This window comes from Phyllostomus discolor, chromosome 7, assembly GCF_004126475.2.
Source record: "Phyllostomus discolor isolate MPI-MPIP mPhyDis1 chromosome 7, mPhyDis1.pri.v3, whole genome shotgun sequence".
In the NCBI taxonomy this organism is placed as follows: Eukaryota; Metazoa; Chordata; class Mammalia; order Chiroptera; family Phyllostomidae; genus Phyllostomus; species Phyllostomus discolor.
In genome coordinates, this window is record NC_040909.2 from 55,629,262 (window position 1) to 55,654,857 (window position 25,596).

At 40.0% G+C, this 25,596-nt stretch overlaps 1 protein-coding gene across 1 annotated transcript in view; it reads right to left on the reverse strand.

Annotated features, from left to right (window-relative positions):
* Window positions 1-25,596, reverse strand: part of CADPS (calcium dependent secretion activator) — a 478,898-nt gene that overhangs the window by 164,153 nt on the left and 289,149 nt on the right. Inside the window, 3 exon segments of the mRNA XM_036030984.1 lie at window positions 3,016-3,082; window positions 11,479-11,618; window positions 18,688-18,799. Of these exon segments, the coding sequence (XP_035886877.1) occupies window positions 3,016-3,082; window positions 11,479-11,618; window positions 18,688-18,799 (319 nt within the window).

Consider the following 25,596-nt stretch of genomic DNA (forward strand, 5'->3'; position numbering starts at 1 on the left):
AAACAACAGAGAAAAAAAAGAATACAAAAAATAATGCAGTATTTTTTAGGTAGGCCACCAAAATTGCCTTTAGACATGGTTGTGACAAACAGGACAAGAAAAGAAACAGAAAAGCTGAGCTCTCATCCTGGCTCCTCCATCACCTTTGTGATGGTGGGCTGTCATGTCACCTTTGTTGGCCACAGAGGTTGAAAAGGGAGGAATCCAATTTAAGTAGACACTGATGCTTTAATTTGGGAATTCAATGTAACCAGTGAATCTCAATGGCTTTTCAAAGTTAATGAGAATCAAATGTATGTGAAATATCACACAGAATCCTGAGATTCTTCTCTTGTGCCCTTCTTGGAAAGGTGCTGAGCTTTAGATGGGCTATGCCATTTTATTATTTTCACAAGCGAGCACAGAGCTTTCTTTTTAGCTACTGTGTGGTTCACATCTTCTCTTGGTGGAAGGCTCAGTGTGAAGGCCCTAAAACATCTGTTTTCTGGTCACATGGCCTAAAACAATCATTTTCTCTTTCTCATGCCTGTACAGTATGTGTTTTACAGACATGGCTTCATTGGTATTCTCAGCACATTTCCTTTTTTTCCTCCCTGAAGAACTTATTCCCCCTAAAATCTTCCCAAAAGTAAGGCGTCAGTTACTTCTCCTAAGTACTTCATCCTTCTAAAATTCTCAGAGGAAAGCCGTGTGTCAGTGAAGCAATAACATGGGTGTGGGGGAGAAGCCCTCTCATGGTGAGAGGGCCACTTGCCTCTCTTCCTCCAGATACTTCTCACTCCTCAGGCTATTCTTCTCTCTTCCTTTCCTACCTTTTTTCACCAACATTTCCTGAGTGTCCATGCCACACACTGAGCTAGAGGAAGTGTAGGTGTGTGGTGGGGGGAAGAGGGAAGGATCCCAAGGTGAATCAGAAACAGAACTGGACCTGGAACTGCACATAGTGTGCTGGGGCAGGCCAGGTAGATTTCCAAAGAAGTCTAAGAGACGCTGCTTTGCCAAGTGAGCACAGTGAAGGGGAGAACCATCCCTAACGCAGCACTGCTTCTTTGGTTGTAGCTCGTCTCTCGACTTACATTATACTACTGGGCATCAGTTGTTTTTGCCTGCTTAGTGTCCATTTCTCCTTCTGGTCATGACATCCTGATTTTGCATTGGAGACAGCCCAGTAGTCTGGGCTGTTGGGACTGTTGAAGTGCCATTGCCTACCCCTGTTAGAACTCTAACAGGTATCTTTCTGGAAGTGAGAGACTATACCTCATACTCCTCGATGACCTACTAATGTGCTCTACACATTGGGTAGGTGCTCAATAAATGTTGGTCAGTTGGTAGCTGAGGAAATGCATCTCAGAATAAAATGTCTTATATTGCTTAGCCTTGGTTTATTTGGGGGGTAGGACATAATTCCAATGTTTTCTTTTGACTAATTTATTTTAAGGATTTGTCATACCCCATAGCGATCATGAAAGCAAAGATTATCTCTTGCTTACAGCCAGAGCAATTCATTTTGCCTTAGTGGCAGGCACTTGAGTAGATATGCAGCAGGTCTAGTCTTAGAAGCTCGGGGTTGGTAGAGCTTTCTAGGCCTAAGAGGCAGTTGCTTCATGGTGAGGTTTCGAAACTGATAATGATCCAAATACTAGTCAGTGCTTATAGCCAACACAGTGACCCAATAAACACCTTAGTCACTAAATTACAAGGTGATGTCTTTCAATAAATTAACTTTTTGCAAATTAAATTATAGTTTATACACTCTGGCAAAGGTTCAAATTAAAAAGAGGCAATGGCAAATTCCTCTGTAAACTGAAAAATCCTGATGAAAAAAGCAAAAAAAACAAAGCAAAAAAATATACAGATTTTCAAAGACATTTATTACTATTTCTGGATTTTTTTTCTTAAAGAAACAAGATAGCAAAGATACTTATATATTACTACATATTATTAATATCAATGTCTGCATCTACATCTGTACTTATATATATACATGTTTATGCTGCATGGTTAATAATAGCCCTAGGTGAGGAAGCTTAGAAGTCTATCAAAGAGGAAAATTCTAGTTGCTAAGAGAATAAACCTTAAAATTTCCTACCACAGGGAAAAAAGAGGAGAATTTATAGGTATTAGAACTAGGGCTCCATGTGCAAACATGAAAAAATGTCTACACTGACTTTTTTAAAAAAGCAATTTGCAGAACAACATGAAGAGTTTGACTTTTTTGGTAAATAAAATATCTATCTGGAAATATATGTTTTGGACTGTAAACTAGACTGTATACTCTATAGTTATATGTTCTACATACAGTTATATAACTATAGTTATAGTCATAGTTATAGTTATAGTTATAGTTATAGTTATAGTTATGTGTTTGAGACTGTAAACTCCATAGTTATATGCTCTATATAGTTATACAATTATAGTTATAGTTATATGTTCTAGATTGTAAACTCTATAGTTATAGGAGTTCAGTTGACACTTTTGGAAGCCCAGGAATCAAGAAGGCTCCCCCACAGGTAATTAAATATCAAACGTACCAAACAATAAAATGAACATAAAAAGTCCAACTAAATTTTGAATTTTCTCATAATGAGGAACTTAGTGCCTTTAGAAACAGCAAATTCTTCTGAAACAACATTGGTGTCTGATTGCTCTAAACAGGCATGTGCTCATTCTATCCCTGGGTTCCTCTCTTGGGTAGGAGTTCACTTCTCCAACTTATCTTATATAATTTTGTGTTGTCAGAATTAAAAAATAATGAGTCTGTATTAATTTTTAAAATTTTAAAGTGATCTAAAAATAAGAAAGGGAACATCAGGAACACTCTGAATTCTGGAAATGTTCTGTATCCCTCTGGATGGTGGTTACATGGATATCTAATAGGTAAAAATTCATTGAGCTAAATGCTTGAGCCCTGTATGTATGTACGGTAAGTTTACCTCAGTTAAAAGACATTCATTAAACCTACCAATTTTTTAAAACTGATGGCTCTTAAGACTGATATTAGAGTTGAAGAGTTACCTGCACCAATACAAAAAACCTTTTCTTCCATCTTTTCCAGACATTCTTACCAATGGCCCATAAATACCTAAAGGAAAGGGAAAAGACCAGAGTTGCATTAATGCTTGAGTGAGTGAATTGTTTAATACACTTTACTGTGAAGCTTGGTGTTCATAAACAAGGACATGCACGTGGCCCAGAAACAGAAAGCAGACTTTGGAACTGTGTGGTTAAGGACAAGATACGGAAGACAAGGTTTGCTTCCTCTGATAGAGGGAATTGTGGCCCATAATCAGACTTGACATGGATTCCTTAACTGATTCCAGGGAACACCTGGAAAATGCTACATTGTGACTTAATTTGTACATGTACCAAAAAAGTCTTTTAGATAGGGTAGGGAAACTCCTGAAAGGTATCATACAAAGAAAAAAAAGGAGTGATAAATCTCACAACCACCAATTTTTTTCACATCTTGACAAGTTTCATTCAGGAAAACCTTCCCTCACTTTCTTTTGTTATAATTCTACAAATCCAGATTTTTTTCAGGAAAGATTTTTTCCAAGGAAGATTTTAAAGAAGATTTTATTTATTTATTTTTAGAGAGTGGGGAAGGGAAGGAGAAAGGGAGGGAAAGAAACATCGACATGAAATAGAAACATTAATCAGTTGCCCTGATCAGGGACCGAACCTGCAACCCAAGCATGTGCCCTGAGCAGGAATTGAACTGGTGGCCTTTAGCTTTGCAACATGGCACCCATCTGAGGCACACCAGTCAGGGTATGGGGAACAAGTTTTAAATCAACATAGAAAGTCCTCCCTTAGCCCCTCCCCTTTTCCTAAAAGGCTCTTCTGTTGATGAAAATTCATCTTTATACAGAAGAGTGAAATTAAAAGGAGGTACAGGTCTAAGATGTCTGAAGATTCCAAGACCAATGTTACAAATTCACTCATGAATTATCCTGTTGACCTGGTAGGCAGTTATTTGTTGAACTGGCATTGATCAAGGAAGTGAGGCTCGTGGTTTTTCAGGTTCTATTAGACCAAGTGAGGAGAGATCTGGTCATACTCCAATACCTTTAAATGCTCAAGTCTAAAACTGGCTTCACTTGCTATCAAAGCCAATAGGACTACTTCCAAATCCTCACTTTACCAAGAATCAGACAGAATTTTCACTTTGGAACATAAAGAAGAATGGCCCTGAACTCTCTCTTCAGGCCATCAGATATATGGAAATCTGGATTTATGAATAGATAAATCAGCATTCTAGTGTAGTGAGCAGAAGTCTAGCCTAATGGTTTTATCTCAGACTCAGAGTGGGAACACCTAGGTGAGAATTCTGAGATTGCCATTAATTGTACCTTGGCTTAGTTGCTATGTGCCTCAGTTTCCTCAGATATAAATGGGGATAGCAAAGGATATACTCCATTCAGTTGTTGTGAGGACTGGTGGATATGATACATTCAAGTGTTTAGCACAGTAACTTGTATATAGTAAGTTCTTGAAAATGTTAGGCATCGATGTTGTTTGTTGTTATTCTTGCTACTGGTAATAGTAGTACTAGTAGTAGAAATAATAGTACTAGTAGAAAGAGTCTGTAAGTACCAGCTTTCCAGAGGATTCATTTTTGGGTTCTTTATTTCAATTCACATTCTGTTTTTAGGCACATATCCATTGGGAAATAAAGTGAGGTAATGCAAATTCTGTCGAGAAGAATTCCAGTCATTGGTTTTGTTTTTTTTTTAGATTTTATTTATTTATATATTTATTTTTAGAGAGGGAAGGGAGGGAGAAAGAGAGAGACACACACACACATCAATGTGCAGTTGCTGGGGGCTGTGGCCTGCAACCTAGGCATGTGCCCTGACTGGGAATTGAACCTGCAACACTAAGTCATTGTTAATATAACAAGAACAGTTTGCATGATATTGATGTAACCTGGCAGCCAAGGAGGGTGGACTGGAATGTGCATGCCTGAACAATGACAACTCCACTGTATTAGTCAGTGGGGGCATTAGACACCATTGAGTGAGCATGTGTATTGTGTGGCCATCACATTCAAAATGACTGAGTGAGCAGAGCAACAAATCTGCATCAAATTTTGCATTAAGCTTAAACATTCTTCTGTGGAAACTATTTGGGTGAATCAGAAGACCTTAGCTATGGGCAGCTGGTGATTGGCAGCTTCATCATGACAACACACCCACTCATGCTTCACATCCCATTCATTTTTGATGAAACATTAAATCACCCAGGTGACTCAGCTCCCCCCCACCAACCCTGCCAAAGCCTAGATTTGGCACCCTGTGACTTCCAGCTTTTCCCAAAACTAAAATCACCTTTGAAAGGGAAGAGATTTTAGGCTGTCAATGAGATTCAGGAAAATACAATGGGGCAGTTGATGGTGACTGGGAGAACTGTGTGAGGTCCCAAGGTGCATACTGTGAAGGGACTGAGACATCATTGTCCTATGCACAATGTTTTTTGTATCTTGTATCTTCTTCAATAAGTGCCTCTATTTTTCATATTACATGGCTGTATACCTTCTGGACAGACCTTGTATATCTGGGTTTGGATCTCCAGGTCATATTGTGTGTCATGACTATAGTGTATCCTTGTAGCATTTTTGTAAAACCCATGCCAATGACATCACTATCATTCCTTGAGGTTATTTTAATTATATGAGAGTACAGAGTGAACTACAAATGTCTAAAAAGAGATTAAGAAGATGCACTTGGGTTCAACTTAAGTCTCAGGAATCCCAGTCAAATACATGGAAGACTCCCTGGCCTCAGTATCCCTCTACCCTGGGACTACTTGTCAGGGCTGCATGCAGGGTGGGTAAAAAAGGGTCAGTCTTCCTTCATGTGGTGTTTGTAAATGTAAATGAAGTAGTACCTCAGCTTTGCTTATTAAGTGCCTTCTGTGCTTAGCACTAAGTGTGCACATGATGGCTATTCATGTGGAATTTTTTTTACTGTGTATCTTCTTTTAAGACACAGGGGGATGAGCAGCCAGGGTGGGGAGAAGAGCATGTGACCCCTCAGGACATTTGCTGGAATTGCCTGCCCCTGAGCACCTTACAAGGAGGTAAAGATGGCTGAGAAGGATGTGAATACAAGGGATGCTGAGGTTTGATCTTTGGGGTTGTAAAATCAGATGTGACCGAGGAGCCTAGAAATGAGGGGTTGGTGGTGCTCTGGTTGAGGTGGAGAGGGAGGCACTTTTTCTTTGTGTGCAGATTTTTTTTTCTTTTTTGCCAGAAATCTTTCATAACATTTTTTTCTAAGAAGAGCAGTCACAGGGAGAAAAAAAACATGATTTCCACCAGGAGGCTTCTCTCCCTTCCCTAGGAACTGAAAGAGAACAAGGAGCGCAACAAGGGTCCAGTGTCCCAGACTTCTTGCCACAGCACAGCAGGAAGTGTAGGCTGGGGAAAGGTGCAAAACATGGGTGAAAGTGATAAACACTGGTGATGAAAACCACCACCAACTCCTCTGTAGCTGTAGTTCTTACCATGTATATAAATGTTTTACATTTATTAACTTGTTTAATCCTCACAACAACCCTAGAGGGAAACTATCATTGCCTCCATTTTATGCTGAACAAAATGATGTCCCAAGAGGTTAAGCAACTTGTCCTCAGCTATTAAGTGGCATTGTCAAGGGTTATATGCTAGGCAATTGACCTAACCAGAATTTCTATATAATAATAGAATAAAGAAGATGTAATATAATCATAAAAGTATTTAATTAGTTTAAAAGAAGGAAGAAAAAGAGGAAAAAGGAGACAAAGATCAAATGGAACAATCAGAAAACAAATAGCAAGATAACAAACAGCAATTCAATTTAAACCTAACCATATCAATAATCAGATTAGATATAATTAGGCTAAATAAATATCCTCACTAAAAGGCAGAGTTTCAGGTTAGATTTAAAAATCTAGAACCAAATCTATGCTGCCTATAAGAAATGCACTTTTACTCTAGAATCATAGATTAAAAAAGCAACAATGGAAAAGGATATAAGATGCTAACATTAGTTTTTGAACAATTTGGAGTGGCTACATTTACTACTGTCATGCAAAGTAATTTTTAGGGCCAAGAGTAGCTCCAGGGGTAAAGAAGATAATTTTGTAATGATAAAGGGGTCTATTTATCAAGAAAACATAATAATCTTAAATATTTAATCATCTTATAACAGAGAACAGCACTTCAAAATATTTGAAGAAAAAATAGTTAGAACTATAAAGAAAAACAAACAAACCCACAGTTATAGTAAGAGATTTCAATACTTCCCTATTAATAATTGATAGATAATCTGTAAGGATTTAGAAGACTTAATCAACCAGCTAGATGTAATTGACATTTATGGAAAATGAGCCAATAAGAGAGATAAAAGGAAATACTGAACATATTCAGTCAGTCTAGTTCAAGTAGTTTCATTTGAGAGTCACAACTAATATGTGAAGTGTCTTGGAGACCTATAGGGAGGAGAGAGGAGTGTGATGGTTTTGAAGATCAAGAAGCCTAAGCAGGGGCACAGCTAAGAAAATGAAAGAGGAAAGGGGATTTTAAGAAGCATGGCTGAGACTTATAAACTGTATCCCCTTTAAGACTTGTTAAAATACAAAAGGAAATTTAGAATTGCTGTGAGTTACTCCTGGCTGGTGAACTGTGTGGTTCATTGAATGTAAGTGGCAGGTCTGCAGTTAAGGTTGAACTGAAACAATTCTAGACTTGGCTCTGAGGTTTACTGTGACTTGGGTAAGTCCTTTCAGAACTTTGAGCCTCAGTTTCCTTGTTTGTAAATTGGTGATTCATTTATTCATTTATTTATGCAACATAATAATTTATTGGACTTTACTACAGTCGGGGCCTATAGCTGCTACCTTGAACAAAGGAGACAGACGTCCCCACTGACGAGGAACTTACAGTCTAGTGGGGAAGACAGACAACAAATTGATAACAAAATATATGATATGTGAGATGATAACTGCTCCAGCAAAAAATAAAGCAGAGTAAGAAAGAGAGGGGGAACACAGGTGGGCCAGGAAAGGCATTCTGATAAGGTGCAGAGACATGCAGAAATCAAGGTGAGTCATGTGGACATTTGGGCAGGGGAGAAGGGGGAGAAGGAGAATTCAAATCAAAGAAGACAGCGGGGACAAGGTCCTCAGTGGAAGGTTCACTTGGAGTCTTGGGAAGAGCAAGGAGGCCAATAAGGCTGGACCAGTGATCAAGGTCAGGTAGAACTGTGAAGTCCTCATCACATAGGGCTTTGTAGCCTTGGTAACAACCTTGACTTTTAGCCCAAATGAGTTGGGAAATCAGTGGAGTTTCAGGGATGAAATGAGATAATGTAAGTGAACACAGTTCCTGAAGTTAACACGTCATGTGGGTATAAACGTAAAAATTAAAAAGCCACTGAAGAGTTGCTAATTCTCAAATATGCCCAGATACTAATGTCTTAAAGCCAAAAAGCAAGGGTTGATATTCTTACTGATGTTTTTTCTATTCAACAAAGTTATTCTGAATGGGTCAGTGGCTCATTCAAGGAACCACAGTCCACCAACAACGAGTAATTCTGAGTTTCCTTTTACGTTTTAATACACATTAAAGTAAATATAATTTATAACCTCGCCCATGCTTCTTAAAAAGTTCCTGTTCCTAATCTTCTAAGCAGTGACATGGCTCTGATGTTTGTATCATTCCCCCCTGCCGCCCACACACATAATGGGGCTCAATAAAGCTATTTTAAGTTTATATGAAATGAAACGTAGTTCATAAATATTTCTATTTTCCCTGAATCAGCCCTTGTGCCACTAAGGCTGTTCAGCCTGGGCTAGGCCGCTCTGGGTGTGATAGCCTCATGCTGAGGTGCCCACTGTCCACTACGCTCAGCCCTCTTGCTGTGTTTTCTGGTGGGGCTAGTTTTAAAATGGCAGCCAAGTCATATTAAGAAGCTATGGAACATGTCAGAATTGACCTACACATTTTTCTTCAATATGTAGGGTCAAGGTACCTGAAATATGTTAATAATTTTACAAATAATTCAACAGAAAAGTTACAAAATCCAGATTAGTTAGTTCAATTTCCAACAGAGTAAATGAAGAGAATGTGGGAATTGATCTAATGGGGAAAATAACACCTATGCCAATGTTTGCCATGGGGCTGAAATGAGACAGTATTTGTGAAACTCCTAGTGTAAGGGCTTCCGAGGGACCTAGAATGTGGATTGTGCTGCTAATCCTTTCAAGGAAGCGTTGAAAAGCAGTTTTGAGGACAGACACATGCATTCATATTTTTGTTCTCTCATTGGTCTGCCCTGACTTCCTCACTTCTCTCTGTCTCCCTCTGTGAGCCAGTGTCTTACTAAAGATGTAGAATCTTTTCCTTTGTGCTACACAAACCTAACAGAATTCTCCAGCCATTTGTCTTGAAACTAGGATGTCTACCTTGCAGGGGAAGAGCTACGAGGGAGAATTCTCATTTACCATTTTTGGCATGTACGCCAGGAGTATAAGAAGGAGGAAAAGCTGACCTTAGAAATATTTCATGAACATTTCCATGAGACACTAATTTAATTGAGAAGAAGCTGGATGGTTGAAAAAGGACTGAGTGTGTAGCAAGGGCCTGGTTTATGCCCCACAGCCTTCCCATGGCCATGAGCATAAGTGCTTTGCCATAGTCCCATCTTATGCTGTGGGAAAACTTTGGCCTCAACACAATGCCATGTAAATTTTCCAGATCCAAGCTAGAGCTCAGGGTCAGTGTTGGGTCCACAGCTCATGACTGACCTTTGCTTCTTCCACAGTTCCCCAGGCCTGAGAACTCCAGTTGCCCTGACTAGTGGGAATCTATCTTTGCTCTACAAAGCTCTGACCAAGGCTGGGGATCTGTTCTTTACTCTCCATCTGCATGATGCTGTGGTCTGGCCATCTGCTGGGCCTGTGCTTCCGGTCCTTATTACTCTCCCTGGACCTCTCACGGGCTTCTGTTTCCATCTGTCTGAATCAGCAGTTAGGCTCTGGTATTGGGTTTCTGAATCCCCCAAACCACTAGTATAGAACCAATCTCAGTTTTCATGTCAGTTTTTCCACTTTAAAGCCTCTCATAAACACATATACCATCCCCCCCCAAATTAACAAGGCATTTCTGTTGATCACAGGCTTCCCCTATTCAGAATTATCTGGCATAACTCCTCCCTAAGTGATCACAGTGTCTAGATAGTGGGGTCTAAGCAATTTTGTTTAATAGGCCATCACTCAGCATATACCCAGTTATTGATATACATTTTCTGTAAAAATAATTGATTTGATCTATGAAATAAAACTATTTTACCTATTCTTTTTATCCTACATGAAATAATTTAATTGGTCATTCTCAAATCTTAAGAAGCTGATATTGATCATACATTTTCTATTTTTTGTCATTTATTTAAATGCTACACTACACATTAAAACTAATTCAATGTGAGTTGATTGAAGGTTGCCTGTGGCAACTGCTCACACCTCCTGTATGTGGTTGTTAATGAAGGTGCAAGAGAGTGATTCATAGAGTCTGAAAGATCTGAATGCCTTTGAAAAGGAATATGAAGCCAATAAAACCTCCTAAATGAGGAACAGCCAGAATGCTTCTAGTAAGGTATTGAATAGCACTGGAAACCCTATTACAGAAGAAGAAAATTATTCTATCTTGACAGCATGCATGCAAATACAGTGGCCCTAAGAATTGAGGAAGCTTGTAGTACAGCTGGCCCTCTGTATCCATGAGTGCTGTGTTCTAGGATTCAACTAACTATGATAAAAAATATTCTAAAAATGGTATATTGTTGCTGATGTGTACCATGTAGTTAGGCCTAGATGATTGAGTCTGTACTGAACATGTACAGACTTTTTTCCTCTCTAAACAATATTATTATTCCTTACACAATACAGTGTAACAACTACTCACCTAGCACTTACATTGTATTAGGGATTATAAGTAATCTAGAAATAATTTAAAGTATATGGGAGGATGTACCTAGGTTACATGAAAAAACTATGCCACTGTCTCTGTGGGGGGTCCAGGACCCAATTTTCCATGGATACTGAAGGATGACTGTAAATATCAAAGTATTTTAATAAGCCCTGGCTGGCGTAGCTCAGTGGATTGAGCATGGGCTGCGAACCAACGCATCACAGGTTCGATTCCCAGCCAGGGTACATGCCTGGGTTGTAGGCCATAACCCCCAGCAACCGCACATTGATGTTTCTCTTTCTCTCTCTTTCTCTCCCTCCCTTCCCTCTCTAAAAATAAATAAATAAAAATTTTTAAAAAGTTTAAGAAAATTCTTCAAATTAAAAAAAAGTATTTTAACAACCTTGCATGAGTCCTTTGTATTTCTTTGCATGCAATTCACTGAATATCAGTTTTTCTATTTTAAAAAATATTAATAAATAAATGGAGTTGTGCCCAGAGTTGCCACTCAGAGAGGAAACACTTACCCAGAGTGCTTCATGTTTTGAGGTTTATCCATTCGGACAGCAAGTTTGATTTTGAGGTCTTGATCGGGGCAGTTTTTGGAGACTGCCATTTTGTGCCACTCTGACTGTTTGGGGCTGTTTGGGGTGGGATGGAGAATAACCTGTTGGGAAAAAAAGATGACTATTTTAGCCAGGAAATAGAAACACTGTAATGGGTATGTTTTTGTAGATGAGAGCCTTTGCTGCTGAGAAGTAGAGTGGATTGCCAGGTCACATAGCCAGATGGAAGGAAGTTACATGAACTGGAATCTTGGGTGTTAGTTTCAAATCCAAGGCTCCACCTACCAAATGAGGCTTCTTCTGCCAAGTAGCCAGACCTGAGAATAGAAATGGTATTGTCTGCCCCTTCTCTCTCTTTCTGGCCAATTCTATAAAAGGGAGAATTGTGGTTTCTGTGATCCTGCTTTGCACTTTTCCAAAGTTCAGAAGTATTACAGTAACCCAGCACAGGGAATGTTCTCCAACCATCGTTCTCTTCATAAGAGAAGATGGAGGTATGAAAGGAAGAAACATCTTTACATACAAGAGGGCACTTCTAATCCACTCTTTTCCATTTGGGTAGAATCCTTTCACCACTTCAGGAGGAAAAAATCCCTCAGAGGCTGCAGGAGAAGATGAGAGGGACCTTATTTGATGACCTTATTTGATGTGTCATTTAGAGAAGGGAAGGGACTTGCTGACAGTCACCCATCTCAACCCAATTTCACCCACACTTTTCATCTTATCACTCAGCAGCAACTCTGTCCTGGCCCAGACGAAGCACACACAATTGAAGAAGGCCAGCTCTTGAAGGCTGCTTTCTATCAGGGTGCTTCAGAGACGGCGTTCTGATTTGGGACTTCTGCATCTGTTCCCATTGCCTCAGAGGCTGTGAGAGGAGAATTCGGTAAATCCACTCTGCCTTTGAGATGAAGGAGCTCTTAGAAGCCACATGGGACCTGGGAAATGTGCACTCAGGAGGAGCGGTATTTGGAAAATCCCTTAAACCATGGGCACGCAAACTAAATACAGGTACAGCAAAAGCTGGGCTTGTTGAGATTTGCTTTTGTGATGGCAGCATGGCTTGGCTTATTGCCTGTTGCTTTGGCTTTATTTTCAAAGCACCTATTTTCTCCAGGTGTAGGCTCTTTTCCTGGGCTTCTTTCACTTCTGGACAGGGATGGGAGGGGCTCAGAGTCTCTGGGTGGGCACTCAGGTCTTCCAGATTCTGCCTCAGCTTCACTGCCATCATGTAAGCTTGATCCATGTATGGTGGGCAGAAGCATATGGTCTCCTGGGTGATTGTGGATCAAGAGCTTGGAGAGGAGGAAAAGACTGTGCGTGGCATAAAAGCAAAGTCAACCATTTTCATGTGCTGTACTTGTCCTGATTTTTCACCTTTTCCGATTCAAGCCCGACCCTTCCTTTGTTTTCCCATTAAATCTCCTCTCTCTGATGAAAGAAAATTTGTATATTTTTACTAAAGACAAAACTAGAGTCTTCTCAATGTCTTATGACATGATTGAAACATAAGAGACTGGCATCAGTAAAATGTTTTTGAGCAATTAGCTTAGTATCTATAACCATCTCACTATCAATATAAATACAGGCAGACTTCAGAGATATTATGGGTTCAGTTTTAGACCACAGCAATAAAGCAAGTATCATAATAAAGTGAGTCACACAAAGATCTGGTTTCTCTTTGTATCTAAAAGTTATGTTTACACTGTACTACAGTCTATTAAGTGTATAATAGCATTATGTCTAAAAAAGTGTACATACCTTAATTATAAAATACTTTATTGCTAAAAAATGGTAACCATCACATGAACCTGTTGGAAAATGGCACTGGTAGATTTGCTTGATGCAGGGTTGCCAGAAACCTTCAATTTGTTAAAAAAAAAAATGCATTATCCGTGAACTGAAATAAAACAAGATATGCCTATATGTAAATATCTATAAAATATATCCTTAGATATATTTTATATTTATGTGTTTACTTTGTTTTAACATTAATTACATATATCACAAAACATATACAAATATAGAAATGTTAAAAGATGGGCTAAAGATAAAAAACTGTATTTTAAGAATCTCGCTAATTGTGGTGGCTTTGCTCTCTTATGAGCTGTATCATACCACATATATTTATGGCTAGACTAATCATTAATGATACTGGATGTAAATCTGTTTTTTAAATATTCTTGTAAATAATTTTGTAGCATCTTGACTGCTACCTGACCCTGTCTGATTACACTGGATTGCCTTTGTCTCATGGGAGGGTGGCAGAACTCCTGTGAGCAGCACTGGGGTCAGCTCCACCATTTTTGTGTTGTTTGCCAGGCTTGCAATATTAGCACTATCTTCAAATCAGAGCTCTTCTATAGTAATTTTTAAGGCCATTTATTCATTTTGTGAAGGTTAATTTAGTTAAAATTCTATCATTAAATGTATAAATTTACTTAACCATCACTAGTGAACTTTGATATGCTGTATGAGGCTAGAAGTAAATGAGGAGTCAGGGTGTCCTTGGGTGGTAGAGACCTCTCCCTTCCTCCAGAGAATGCTGTCCCACTCTGGCTGGCTGGCTCAGTTGGGGGAGCATCCACCCATACACCAAAACTTCTATCCCCAGTTCAGTTGGGGCACATACGGGAAGCAACCAATTGATGTTTCTCTTTCACATTGATGTCTCTCTTTCTATCTCTATCTGTCCCCTCCTCTCTCTCCAAAGTTAAAAAACATATCCTCAGGTGAGAATTAAAAAGAAAGAGAGAGGGAATGCTATCCCTATGTCACCCGTTTCACCTTCCATATCCTGAGAGTGGAGCCTTGGAGAGATGGAGAGGAGGGACTGCTGATCCCAGGGAAGCTGACCCTCTCTCCTGAGCTCATGTGGCCTGAGAGGTGAGGTGGGGATGATGTGCTGGGAAGCAAGGAAGAGGAGGGGCAGATAGTAGGAGCCCCAGCTAGGGCCTGAACGGCAGCAGGCCAAGCCCTGGGCCTCCTTCTGCTCCTGCCTGTTTGGCAATGTAAATGGGAGTGTCGCTCTGGGCACCCGGAGCTCGTTAACAGGCCTCCCACCATATGGGTTCTGGGCATGTTTCCCACGGGCAATATGGTGTCCGTTCTCCAATGCAAATGGCCTCCGCTCATTGCTGGCCTCTCTACAAAGGCTTCTTCCGCCACATGGTGGCTCCCTGGGGAGACCTCCTTACTGGGTGGATGGGGGAGATGAGGTCACTGCATTTCTCCTCCATCTTTATCCCCACCCTCCTGACAGGTCGACAATTCCTTTGTATGTGTCAACCTTGCTGAATTATTAGGGTCCTTTCGGGTGCACATAAGCCTCGCACAGTCCAGACACCTCATCTGGACATTCCAGGCTGCTAATCAAGCACTTTGTCATCTCAGCCGAGGCCCATGTGTGCCGGGCTTTGATGTGGTGAGGCTGATGTGGGAACACAACCCACCCCATGCAGTAAGCTGTGCCAGCCAGCCCCATCTTCTCTTAGTTGCCTGGACATGGAAGCAGGTTCTGTAAGGGGACTGTTTCACCCTAAAACTTTAACTGGCTGATCTCTCCCTATCTCTGTGTCTGCATGCTGGAAAGATATGGAGCCTCTCAGAGTTCACTGTGTCCCCTTGCTATGTGCTTCCCAGGTGTCCTCAACCACACTGTACTGTAAGTTCTAGTTTTTATGTCTATATCCTTTAAGTTTTTTGAGGTTAGGAATTTTTGCCTGTCACTATTTCTGTGTGGAGCACAAACAACAGAACACAGTGGGCTGATAATCACATTCATTGCATAAAAATTTGATAATTTTGCACTGTAGGCATGTGGGGAAATAGTCACTCTCACACCTTTTGTAGAAGTATAAGTTGCTGTATACTACTCTTTAGGGGACAATTTGGCAGTATCTATCAAAATTCAAATTTCATATAGCAAAATATTTTTTGACATTTATCCTATACATACACACACATATGTGCAAAGAAATAAATTGAAGATTATTTAATGAAGCATTGTTTATCCAGCTAAAGACAGGAAACAACCTAAATGTATTATGAAGCATCCATACAATGGAATATTATGCAGCTATGAAAACAGGAGGGAAGCCAATATGGACTGATATGGACTAATATCCAAATCGACTGATGTTTCAAGCAAAGTGCAGAACAGTATGAATACAGTTACTTCCTATCGTGCTCTCTTTTTTAAAAAAGGGATATATACACATATGCTTGTATATGCTATGTTTGTACATGCATGGGCTATTTGGGGAAAAATACACCAATAAACTGAAAACAAGGTTGTTTTCATTGGGCAAAGATACTATGGTAAAGCCAAAGGGATCAATAGTTTCAAACATATCCATTTTCTTTTTTTTATAGCATGCATGAATTTTTTAAGTTAGAAAGATTACTAACAATGAAACATCATAGAGACAGAACAAATTAATATTGTTGAATAAATGAACAAAGTACTGGGATTTCAAATGCGGCTATGTCCTGCTAAGCTTGAAAAGACTTGCAGCACATAACACTCTCCTGAGGGTTCCAAGGAATGGCTTCACCTTAAAAAAGCCCACTTATTCTCACCCAACTGCTGCCTGTAGAGGCGCTGCCAGCAGAGGGAGCTCTGGCTGGCACAAGGGCCAGGCAAAGTCAGCTGCATTGCAATTGGAAAGTTTCTTTGGCAGGAACAAGTATAAACTAGTATCTGGGGGAATATATAAAAGGAAAGAATGATTAATTAAGAAAAGAATGGCCATGTGGGGGCTGTGGCAGGCTCATGGTCACAGAGCTGAGGGTTTTATTTTTGCCTAGGACACCATGGGGTAGTGAAAATACACTGGAGATGAGGCGACATCATTACTAGTAAGTTACTGCCTCTGGACCCAGGGTGCTCATCTGTATGGGAGGAGTAAAAACTGTAGCTGCCTCATCAGGGTCATGGTGAAGACTGAATAAGGGGCTGCACACAAAGTGCTTAAGGACAGTGGCCTGGCCAGTGGTAAATGGACAGCAATGCATGGGCTCCAGTGAACTGGATGGCTCTGAGCAAGTTTCTTGCCTTCTTTAGGAACAAGTTTTCTTATGTATTCAATGAAAAGGTTTGACTAGCCCAGTGGTTTTAACTTTTCTGAGTGGAAACAGCCTTGAGAAGCTGGTAAAGCTTTGAACTAGTGAGTCCAGAAAAATCCACGTATCTTCCCACCACTTGCAAACAGAGCCCTCTGTGGACCCACGTTGAGTGTTCCTGGACTTGTCTCTTCTAAAATTAATATCCTACTTCTTTGAGACTCTCATTATTCTTGGCATGATTCTTCATGGAAAAAGAAATTTGTAGAAAAATAAAAAGCAGGCTACTTCTCCATCTGTGTCTCTCTTTTTCCCTAGGGACAAAAATGAGTAGTTGTCATTTTTCAAAGAAAACACTAAACGTCTTCTTTTCTTTCATCCCCCTCCTTCTTCAGGGGGGGCACTTTTTTTGCTATTAGTCTTGTTTACTTTTTGTTTTACTTCCATCTGTGTCATGGGTCCTAGTAATATGATTCCAGGTTAGTTCTATGGATGAAAGCCAAAATGAGGAAGTGAAAAGACAAAGGAAGTAAGAAGAAATCATGGTTCATATGTTCTTGCTGGCATTGTTACATGTGTGCACTTGTGTGTTTGTTTTAGGGTATTCTCTTATTCTCTACATGAAATATCAGAGGACCAGAGAAGTTAAATGTCTTGGCTAAAGTTGCACAGCTTTTGGAAGTGATTATACATTCAACTGGTATGAAATGAAGTTTGACAGTCTATGTGCTGGGCTCTGGGTATGGGGTGGCGAATAAAATAGTTTAGGTTTCTCTCTCCATGGAGCTTTAACAGTTTGGTGGGGAATACAGAGTCCAAAATTTCTGTAAAGTCTTCTCCTTCTTCCATGGATGATAGGTTCACTGGAGGATGTGAACAGCAGGCTATGGTAGCAAATGGAGGATGGGACATTATAAAGGGGGAGCCTTTCAAAGATTTGGGAGGTGGGGCCAGTGCTCCAGGCAGAGAGAAAGCCTCCTGTGATGGGAAAGAATTGGGTTTATTTTAGGGGCTGAAATTTGGCTAAGGATGTGGGGCATAGTGGCAGCAAATGGGTTGAGGAGGTGGGCAGAAGTCCGACCACCCAAGATTTTGTAGGCTGTACTTCGGAGCTCAGATTTTATTATAAACAGAATGAGTTGATGGAATCTCTTCAAGCTAGCTGACGTACTCTGAATATACTACTGGTTTTCTGCTTCAGCATCAATAACTGAGATGCAAGAAGAAATGCCTTTATTATCCCAGTGGTACTAAAAAATTAGGGGGGAGGTTTTTTGGCTGAAAAAATAATTGGTGCTGGGCTCTACTGGTGTTGAGTGGGTAGGGCCCAAGGATACAAAACATCCAGAAAAGGAGCAAGATAATTTTCTCCAATAAGGAGACTATTAAGTCCTGCATCCCACCAGACTTTTGAATATTCTCACTGCATATGAATGGAGGTGGAAAAACCTGTCTACAATTAACTGAGTCTAGATCCTAAATCTTTTTATACATACACTCAAAGTATTTTGGACACTTTTCCAGGAAAATGAAGAAAATTTTGTTACCAAGGCATGTTTATTGATTCAAGAAATCAGTTTCATGGTACTCAGGCTTTTGAGTTGCCAACATCCATAGCAGATTTTGTGGCTGTCCCTGTCACGGTGATTCTCCATATGGGACTTCTTTATATTGTCTAGTGCAGTCATGCCTGGAGCTTCACATTTTGAAATTGTATTATTATTCATTAATTTCCTTTTATTTCCCCTTCACATTACATTGTGTTGATTTAAAGGTTGTTAGGTGGGTTGGTTTGTTAAATTATCTAAGAATTTCACTTCAGGATAGTAACGGGCATGGGAACTCTTTGCTCTAAAAGGTGTATGGGTTTGACAGTTTGAGAAGGGCTGCTCTGTCTGTGCAGGGTGCACTATGGAGAACCAGATTTGAAGAAGGGAAGCTATGGCTTGGAGAGGTTGAAGAACTTGCTTGCTCCACTCAACGTAGAGCAGAGCCTGAGATTTAAATTGCAAAGCCAGGTATTTCAGGTCTGGGCAATGCTGTCTCCTGGGACCTGCAAACACCCATTCTTTGGAGCAACTTCCCATTGTGATGGGAAATGCTTACCCGTCCAAGTTCCTTGTCCTCCAAGGCCAGAACGCCTGTGCTCTCTGTGAACAGCTTCACCTTCACAGCAGGCAGTGCATGGGTTGTAGAGAAGTCACCCTGGGTGCCCCAGCTGTGGATAGAATGAGAGAGGTCAGCGTGGAGAACTTTGCCTTGACAATACTAAACTTAGCTGCCTTTTTCCTGGGTGGGGTTAAAGCAGTGTTAACCTGAGGCATTGTTGGCTGTCACATCCTCCTCTCCAAAGCTGCCAGAGTGACAAAAAGTGTTAATTAATGTGTTAGGCAAATGCAAGACAGATGCTCAGAAAGTTGCCATGGATCCTCACAGAGCACTAGAAGGAATCATGAAGAGTGAAGAGTTAGCATGAAATCAAGTTGGTGATAATTTTCCCCCATACATTTGCTATACTTATAAACTATTCCCAGCTAACCACTAATAAATATTTTCTTGTATCCTTGGAGTCCCCAGCTCTTAGAAGCTACAGTTCTAGATTTTCAGATGGGGCTCCATTTGGTCTGAGCCTATACCTGACTTTAAAATGAGACTTCAGTAGTAATGGGTAGTGGGGTGGTGAGGAGCTCCCTTTCTTCAGGCATATGAGTTGAATAGAAGAGTGGATGAAGCTCAGCCCTGTCATGAAAGATAGGAGTAATGTGGAAAATTCCCTTCCCCACTCATGGTCTCTGGGCATCTGAGTCTTAGATCACCTCACAGGAAAGCCTGGCTTACCTAACATTTGGATAGAGTGCCAGGCTGGGCTGACTTGAGCCCCTGATGTGGCTTCTTCATTTACTCTCCATTATTCTTACAGGGTTGTTTCCATCTACTCTGTACTTGAAATCAGTGTGATCTTCTAAAGTGTCAGCTGGATTGCATTAAGCCCCTTCCCTAAATCCTTCCATGACACCTGTTCCATTTCACACAGAATGCCATCCAGACCCCTTGGTATGGTCTCCCATTCTTTTGCTCCAGTGTCATAGGCATCCTGACTGGGCCACCTCAGTGCTGTTGCATGCATGGTTCCTTCTGTTGGCAATGCTTCTTCCCACCCTACCCTTCTCTTGCCTACCTCTTATGCACTCAGCTTAAACACCACTTTCCTAGAGAACATGTCCCATGACCCCCCATTGTAAATTTGCCTCCAGCGTTAAAGTCTCTCAAACATATTATTCAATTTTCTGCCCTAGCAATCATTGGATTTTTAATATTTGCTTTGTATGGTTGTTAAATAGCTAAACCCTTATTATTTTGTAAGTTCAATAAGCACAGAGACTGTAGTTTGTTTATGTTGCATACCCAGTACTTAGCACAGTGCTTAGCACATAGGACATACTTAATAAGTTTTGTTGAATGAACAAATGATGCCAAATATATATTATTTTACAAACCTAGGAAAAATGAATAGATGAAACTTTGTATAGAAATGTTTATTTGTTTTGCCTTCTATCATGGCCAATTTCCATATTGTAAAATATTCATTAAATATTATTTTTAATAACTCTATAATATTGCACCTTATGGATTTATTATAATTTATTTAATCATTTTTCTATTATTGAGACCTGGATAGACGTTACTTCTTGATCTCATCTCTGATTATTTCCCTGGGTCAGTAACCTAGGTGGGAAATAATTTCTTTATATGTCAACAAACATGATGGTGTTCTTACAATGCTGCAGGAACTGTGCTCATCAGTAAATACTTTCAAGGCTCGGGATACCTATTCCCAAAATGCTTTTCATAAAGCTATCTTCCCACTATTTGAGAATGACCATCTTCCCACTATCTGGGAATGAGAGTACACAAATCATAGTGCTTTGCCCACGTTGGTGTCCCTATTCACTGTCTTCTGACCTATTTTGTCATTTTCATTTTCATGGGCATTTTTTTTTACTAATAGCAGGCTTGAATATTTTCCTCTGAATTTGTTGGTTCTTTGCATTTCTTTTTTTGTAAATGATGAAATCTGACTTGTAATCTCACACTGTTGCACTCAAATAAGCTCAAAGACATGATGGCTCTAGAGAGAGTTGAGAGAGCAGCAGAACTATGTGGGGAAGAGAGATCCCAGATCTATAAGGGTCTGTGTGTGCAAGAATCATGAGGAAGCATACCAATCATGACAGAGAATGGAAGAGGACATGAGATAGAACAAGAAGCCACAGGTTTCAAACACAACAGCAAAATGTGAGATGTACAAGCAGAAACTCTTAAGCAATTGGTTAGCACTTGCAGGAACCCCTTAATATAGGGCAATCTTTGTCCTAGCAAAGGCGATATGACAAGGCATAGAGTTTTAAACTATATATCCTTAGTTCAAATCCTGGTTAGTCACTTACAAACTGTAGGACGTGGGGCAACTTAATTATTGTCCCTGTATGTCAGTTTGTTCAGCTATAAAATAACCTCACTTCACAGAGAAAACAGTAGCAGTCTTGAAACAGGAAGAGAATACAATAAATTTGGGCTGCTTTACTTTCCCAAATAAGGATATGTAAGATATTCTTTCTCATAACAGTGATGATCACTCACATTGTATATTATCTATTCAACAAATATCTATTAAGCACCTACTAAGTCTGTCCCTTTGCTGGGCAAGCAAGACAGACATTACTCTTCCTTTTACACAAGATACTTTGTAAAACAGCTATTATGGTCCCTATTTCACAGATGAAAATGCTGAGAAGAAATTCAAGATCTTGTGTATTTTATGCCAGTGAATTGCAACAAAGTTGGTCTAGAACCCAAATTTTTAAATTCCCATTTACAGCTCATGCTTCTATTATTGTCATGATTGTAAATAACAAGCACTATTAATGACTAGCAATATTGGCAAAAAACTTGAACATTAATTTTGTATTATGATTAATTGTGCTATTAATCTCTTTGGGCATTTATCATGTTTGGCAATAGAGGTGAGGGAGATTACTGTTGGGAGCCAAAATAGTTCTTGAATGAGACACTTTAACACTAAGCTACAAAGAGGTCTTGATCCCAGTGCCCCAGGCCTCCCCCATACAACATTCCCAAGATACTTTCCTTGGACCTGGTTTGTAGGGATTTTGTGATCTGCTCAACAGGCAGTAACCCAGTTTGCCTGAACCCCTGCTGCTACTCAGATATTCCCAGCCCATAAGGCATTCCACATGACCCAGACTGTGAGGCAAGGTGAGGTGGCCAGGACCCTGTCAGCTGGATGGAATTCAAGCTGCTGGATACTGCCCTGACCACACTTGTCCTCTTGGATACTGAGTTGTTTTTTTTGTTGTTGTTGTTTTTTTTTTGTCTACCAGACCTAAAGCTGTGCTTCCTACCATGACCCTTGACTTACCTCAAATTGTTAGGTCACTAGAGAATCCCAAGTTATCCATCGGGTTTCAAAATGGTAACTGGGCCCAGTGGAGCAGGCAATAAGAGAAAGTCTCCAGTCTAATCAGGACTGGCTATGTCACTTTCAGGGCCCATTGCAAAATGAAAATGTGGGGCTTCTTATTTAAAAAAGCATGAAAAAGTGCCATTCAAGGTACCAAGATATAAAGCATTTTCCTTTCTCTGAGCATTTCCTTTGTTCAAATGCATGTTCCATTGTTTCATTGAACTTCACTTACAAACACAAATTCAAAGATAAAATTATCAAGAATTTCAAGATGGTAATAGCAGAGAATTACACCCAACATAGGTCCTCTCTGAGCATGGCGTTTGTGCGGCTGCATGAATCACAAGCCCATAAGTTAGGTTCTTAGTTCAGTGCCCCTTGAGTCTGTTTAGTCTGGATTGAGGGTGGGCAGCAGCAGAGGCTGGCTGCCAGTGCTGTTGGCATGAAACTTGTGCCCCTTGCTACAGTCATTGAACTCTCTGAAAACCACTCCTGGCTTCTTTTTGTTAATACTTTCTATTTTTAGGAGTCAAGGCGGTTTAATTATTAGCAACTTTCTTCTCTTCTTCACTCTCCCCTTCAGGTAAAAACTTCATGAAAATGTCCACTCTGTCTTTTTCCAGCCATGAAAAGACCTATCTCTATAATAAAGAAAAAGCTAATAGCTGTTCAGAGATTACCATGTACAAGGCATAAATTCCTATCCAAAAATGCTATACAGTCATACATACATTTTATTTTGACTATCCTGTGAAAGGCTTAAAACTATACCCCCATAGTAACAAACGGAAAAACTGAGGCTCAGAGAGGGTCACAAGCAGGCAGCAAATGGCAGCCTGCCTCCACAGTCCAGACTCTTACCCATGCTGCCATATGCCTTCCTCACACATCCCACCAACCTACTTTTGGTGTGTCTTGGTGAGGTTAATATCAGTAACCTGCATAATTCAAAGGGAGAATTCTGTTTCAAGACTGATGAGGCCTTGGGTTACTCCAGCTTCTCAGTGTGGATTTATCTCACATGTGCAATATACTTCACAGAGTACGAACTACCTTACAGACAAATTAGCCAGTGAAGGAAGCATCAGCCTTGGCCTTTCAGTAGGGTCACACATTGATTAGTGAATCTATTTCTCACTGTTGCATTCTTCTTTGCTCATTTCTTTTCCTTTGCTGTGCATTAACTGTGCTATGAAGATGAATACCTCTTCTTAAAAGTTTTCTAGAACTGAAATAAAATTATACTTTGAAGAGGCTGATGGCTGGAAAGGTTAACTGACTAACTTCTCTCTGAAAAGGTTGATGAAGTACGATGGGTGAGGTGACCCCCATCTTATCTCTCACTGTACTCACACTGTACAGCTAGCTTGCAAAAATGATAAAAATATCCACAAGTTATTGGATGTTTACAGTTTGCCAGGACCTGGGTTGAGTGCTTTTCATGGATTATCTCATTTAATCCTCCTGAGAGCTTTGTGAGATCTATTCTGTTATTACCTCCACTTTATAAATGGAGAAACTAGGATTTGGAAACTAGGATTTGGTCCCTAACTGGGCCAGGGTTTTAGGTGATCACAGAGCTGGAATTTAAACTCCTAGTTTCTGAGCCCAAAGGCAATGCATTAAACCACAGAGCTTTTTCTGCCTCTCAATAACTCATAAAACAGTATTACAGTGTAGTTTGAGTGTGTATCTGCCTCTCTCATTAGATGATGAACACCTTGGGACAGGGAGCATAGCATAATTTTTAAAACATCTCCTGCACCCAACATAGGGCCTGGCATACAATAAATATTTGTTTAATGACCAGGAAGAGGTGACAAATTCAGAATAACTGTGTCACCAAAAACAGGGGATACTAGAGAGAAGTGACACACAAGATCACCAAGGGTGTGACTGCCTCCTTTAAACCAAACTGTGGGCTGCATCTATTTGAGATTAGATGTTTTCTTAGGAGCACATCAGTTCTCTGCAGTGCATGCAGCATCTGGCAGCATGCAGGGAGACCCAGCATACACAGAAGAGCGATAGCAGTCAAAGGAGCAAGGTGTAGGTCCTTGAAGGTCAAGGAGTGGTTAGTGATGAGGCTAAGGGCTGGAAGCAATATGGATGCTGATAGGTATAATGACATAAAACACCACCAAGTTATAAACTATTATTATTACTTTTGGTCTTTCAGCCATCAGCATACAAGCACAGACTACAGAAATGCCATCACCCATGGTGGAACCTCCAAATAGGAAGAAACAGGTATTGGGGCATGTGTGTCCTACCCAAATCAAATACCTTTTGCAAGAGGGTGGTGAATAAATAGATAAACAGTCCAGGTCACTAGCCTCCATGCACTATGTATTATGTGTATTAGTATAACCTACATGCATTGGACGGAGCTCTGACTTCTGCTGCTTAGGGATCTTACCTAAGTAACCCTGCACTTCTCCCTTCATTTACAAAATACCATTGTAAATGGTATTTACAATGTCTACCATGTGCTAATCACTATGTTAGTGCTACTGTGTATCCTAAGGTGAATGAGAAATCAGCACTGCCCTTATGGACCTTATATTCTACTTGAGGAAATGCCATTGTGCAGAAATGATTATGCTGACCAAATGTGAGTGTGAGCCTTGGCTTTTCCATCTATAAATTAAAAATAAGAATAGTGCTGATCCTAGAGTGTCCATGAAAGTATAAGTGGGAGATAAAGCTCTTACATACATATCATGCAACTCAATACCCAGCATATAGAAAGTATAGAAATATGGCTTTCATTTTAAGGATTATAGACCAAGGGTTGGTAATCTAGGGCTTATGGGCCAAGTCTGGCCAACTACCTGCTTATGTATGGCTTATGTATGGCTAAGAATGGTTTTTACATTTTTAAATGGCTGAAAATAATAAAAAGAATAATATTTCACAACGCATGAACATTATACATAATTGACATGTAGTTTTATTAGAACAGGGTTATGCTCATTTGTTTACAAATTGCCTAGGCTTCTTTTGTGCTTCAGAATGAGTTTAGTAGCTATGACAGAGACCATATGGCCAACAAGCCTAAAATATTTATTTTTTAGTCCTTTCCAGAAAAAGTCTACCAATCCCTACTATACACAGTTAAATCTCTGGCTCAGTCTAATGGGAACGCTTTTATTTTCATTAGCAGGTTAGAAGTCTGCTTGCCTGAGTGTGTCCCTAAAGAAGAACTGTAAACATGTACTGATAAGGACAGCTCATGCCACAGTGATCTAGTTTGCTGCTTGTAATTCTTCATGGGGCTCTCTCTAGCAGTCTTGGTGCACTGGAAAATTTGGGGTTGTGTATCACAGTATTACAGACACGTGGTGCCCAAATGCTGCTTCCAGATCCACTTGAGTTGGCTGACTCACTTAGTCACACTACATCATTATTAATACCAATAATAAACATGAGTAGCAGATAATTCATATTTTGGGGGGTTGAGATGACTTTTAAAGTCACAGCACATCATTTCTCTAAACCTGTTCCACAGTGCCACTGCTTTGAAAGTG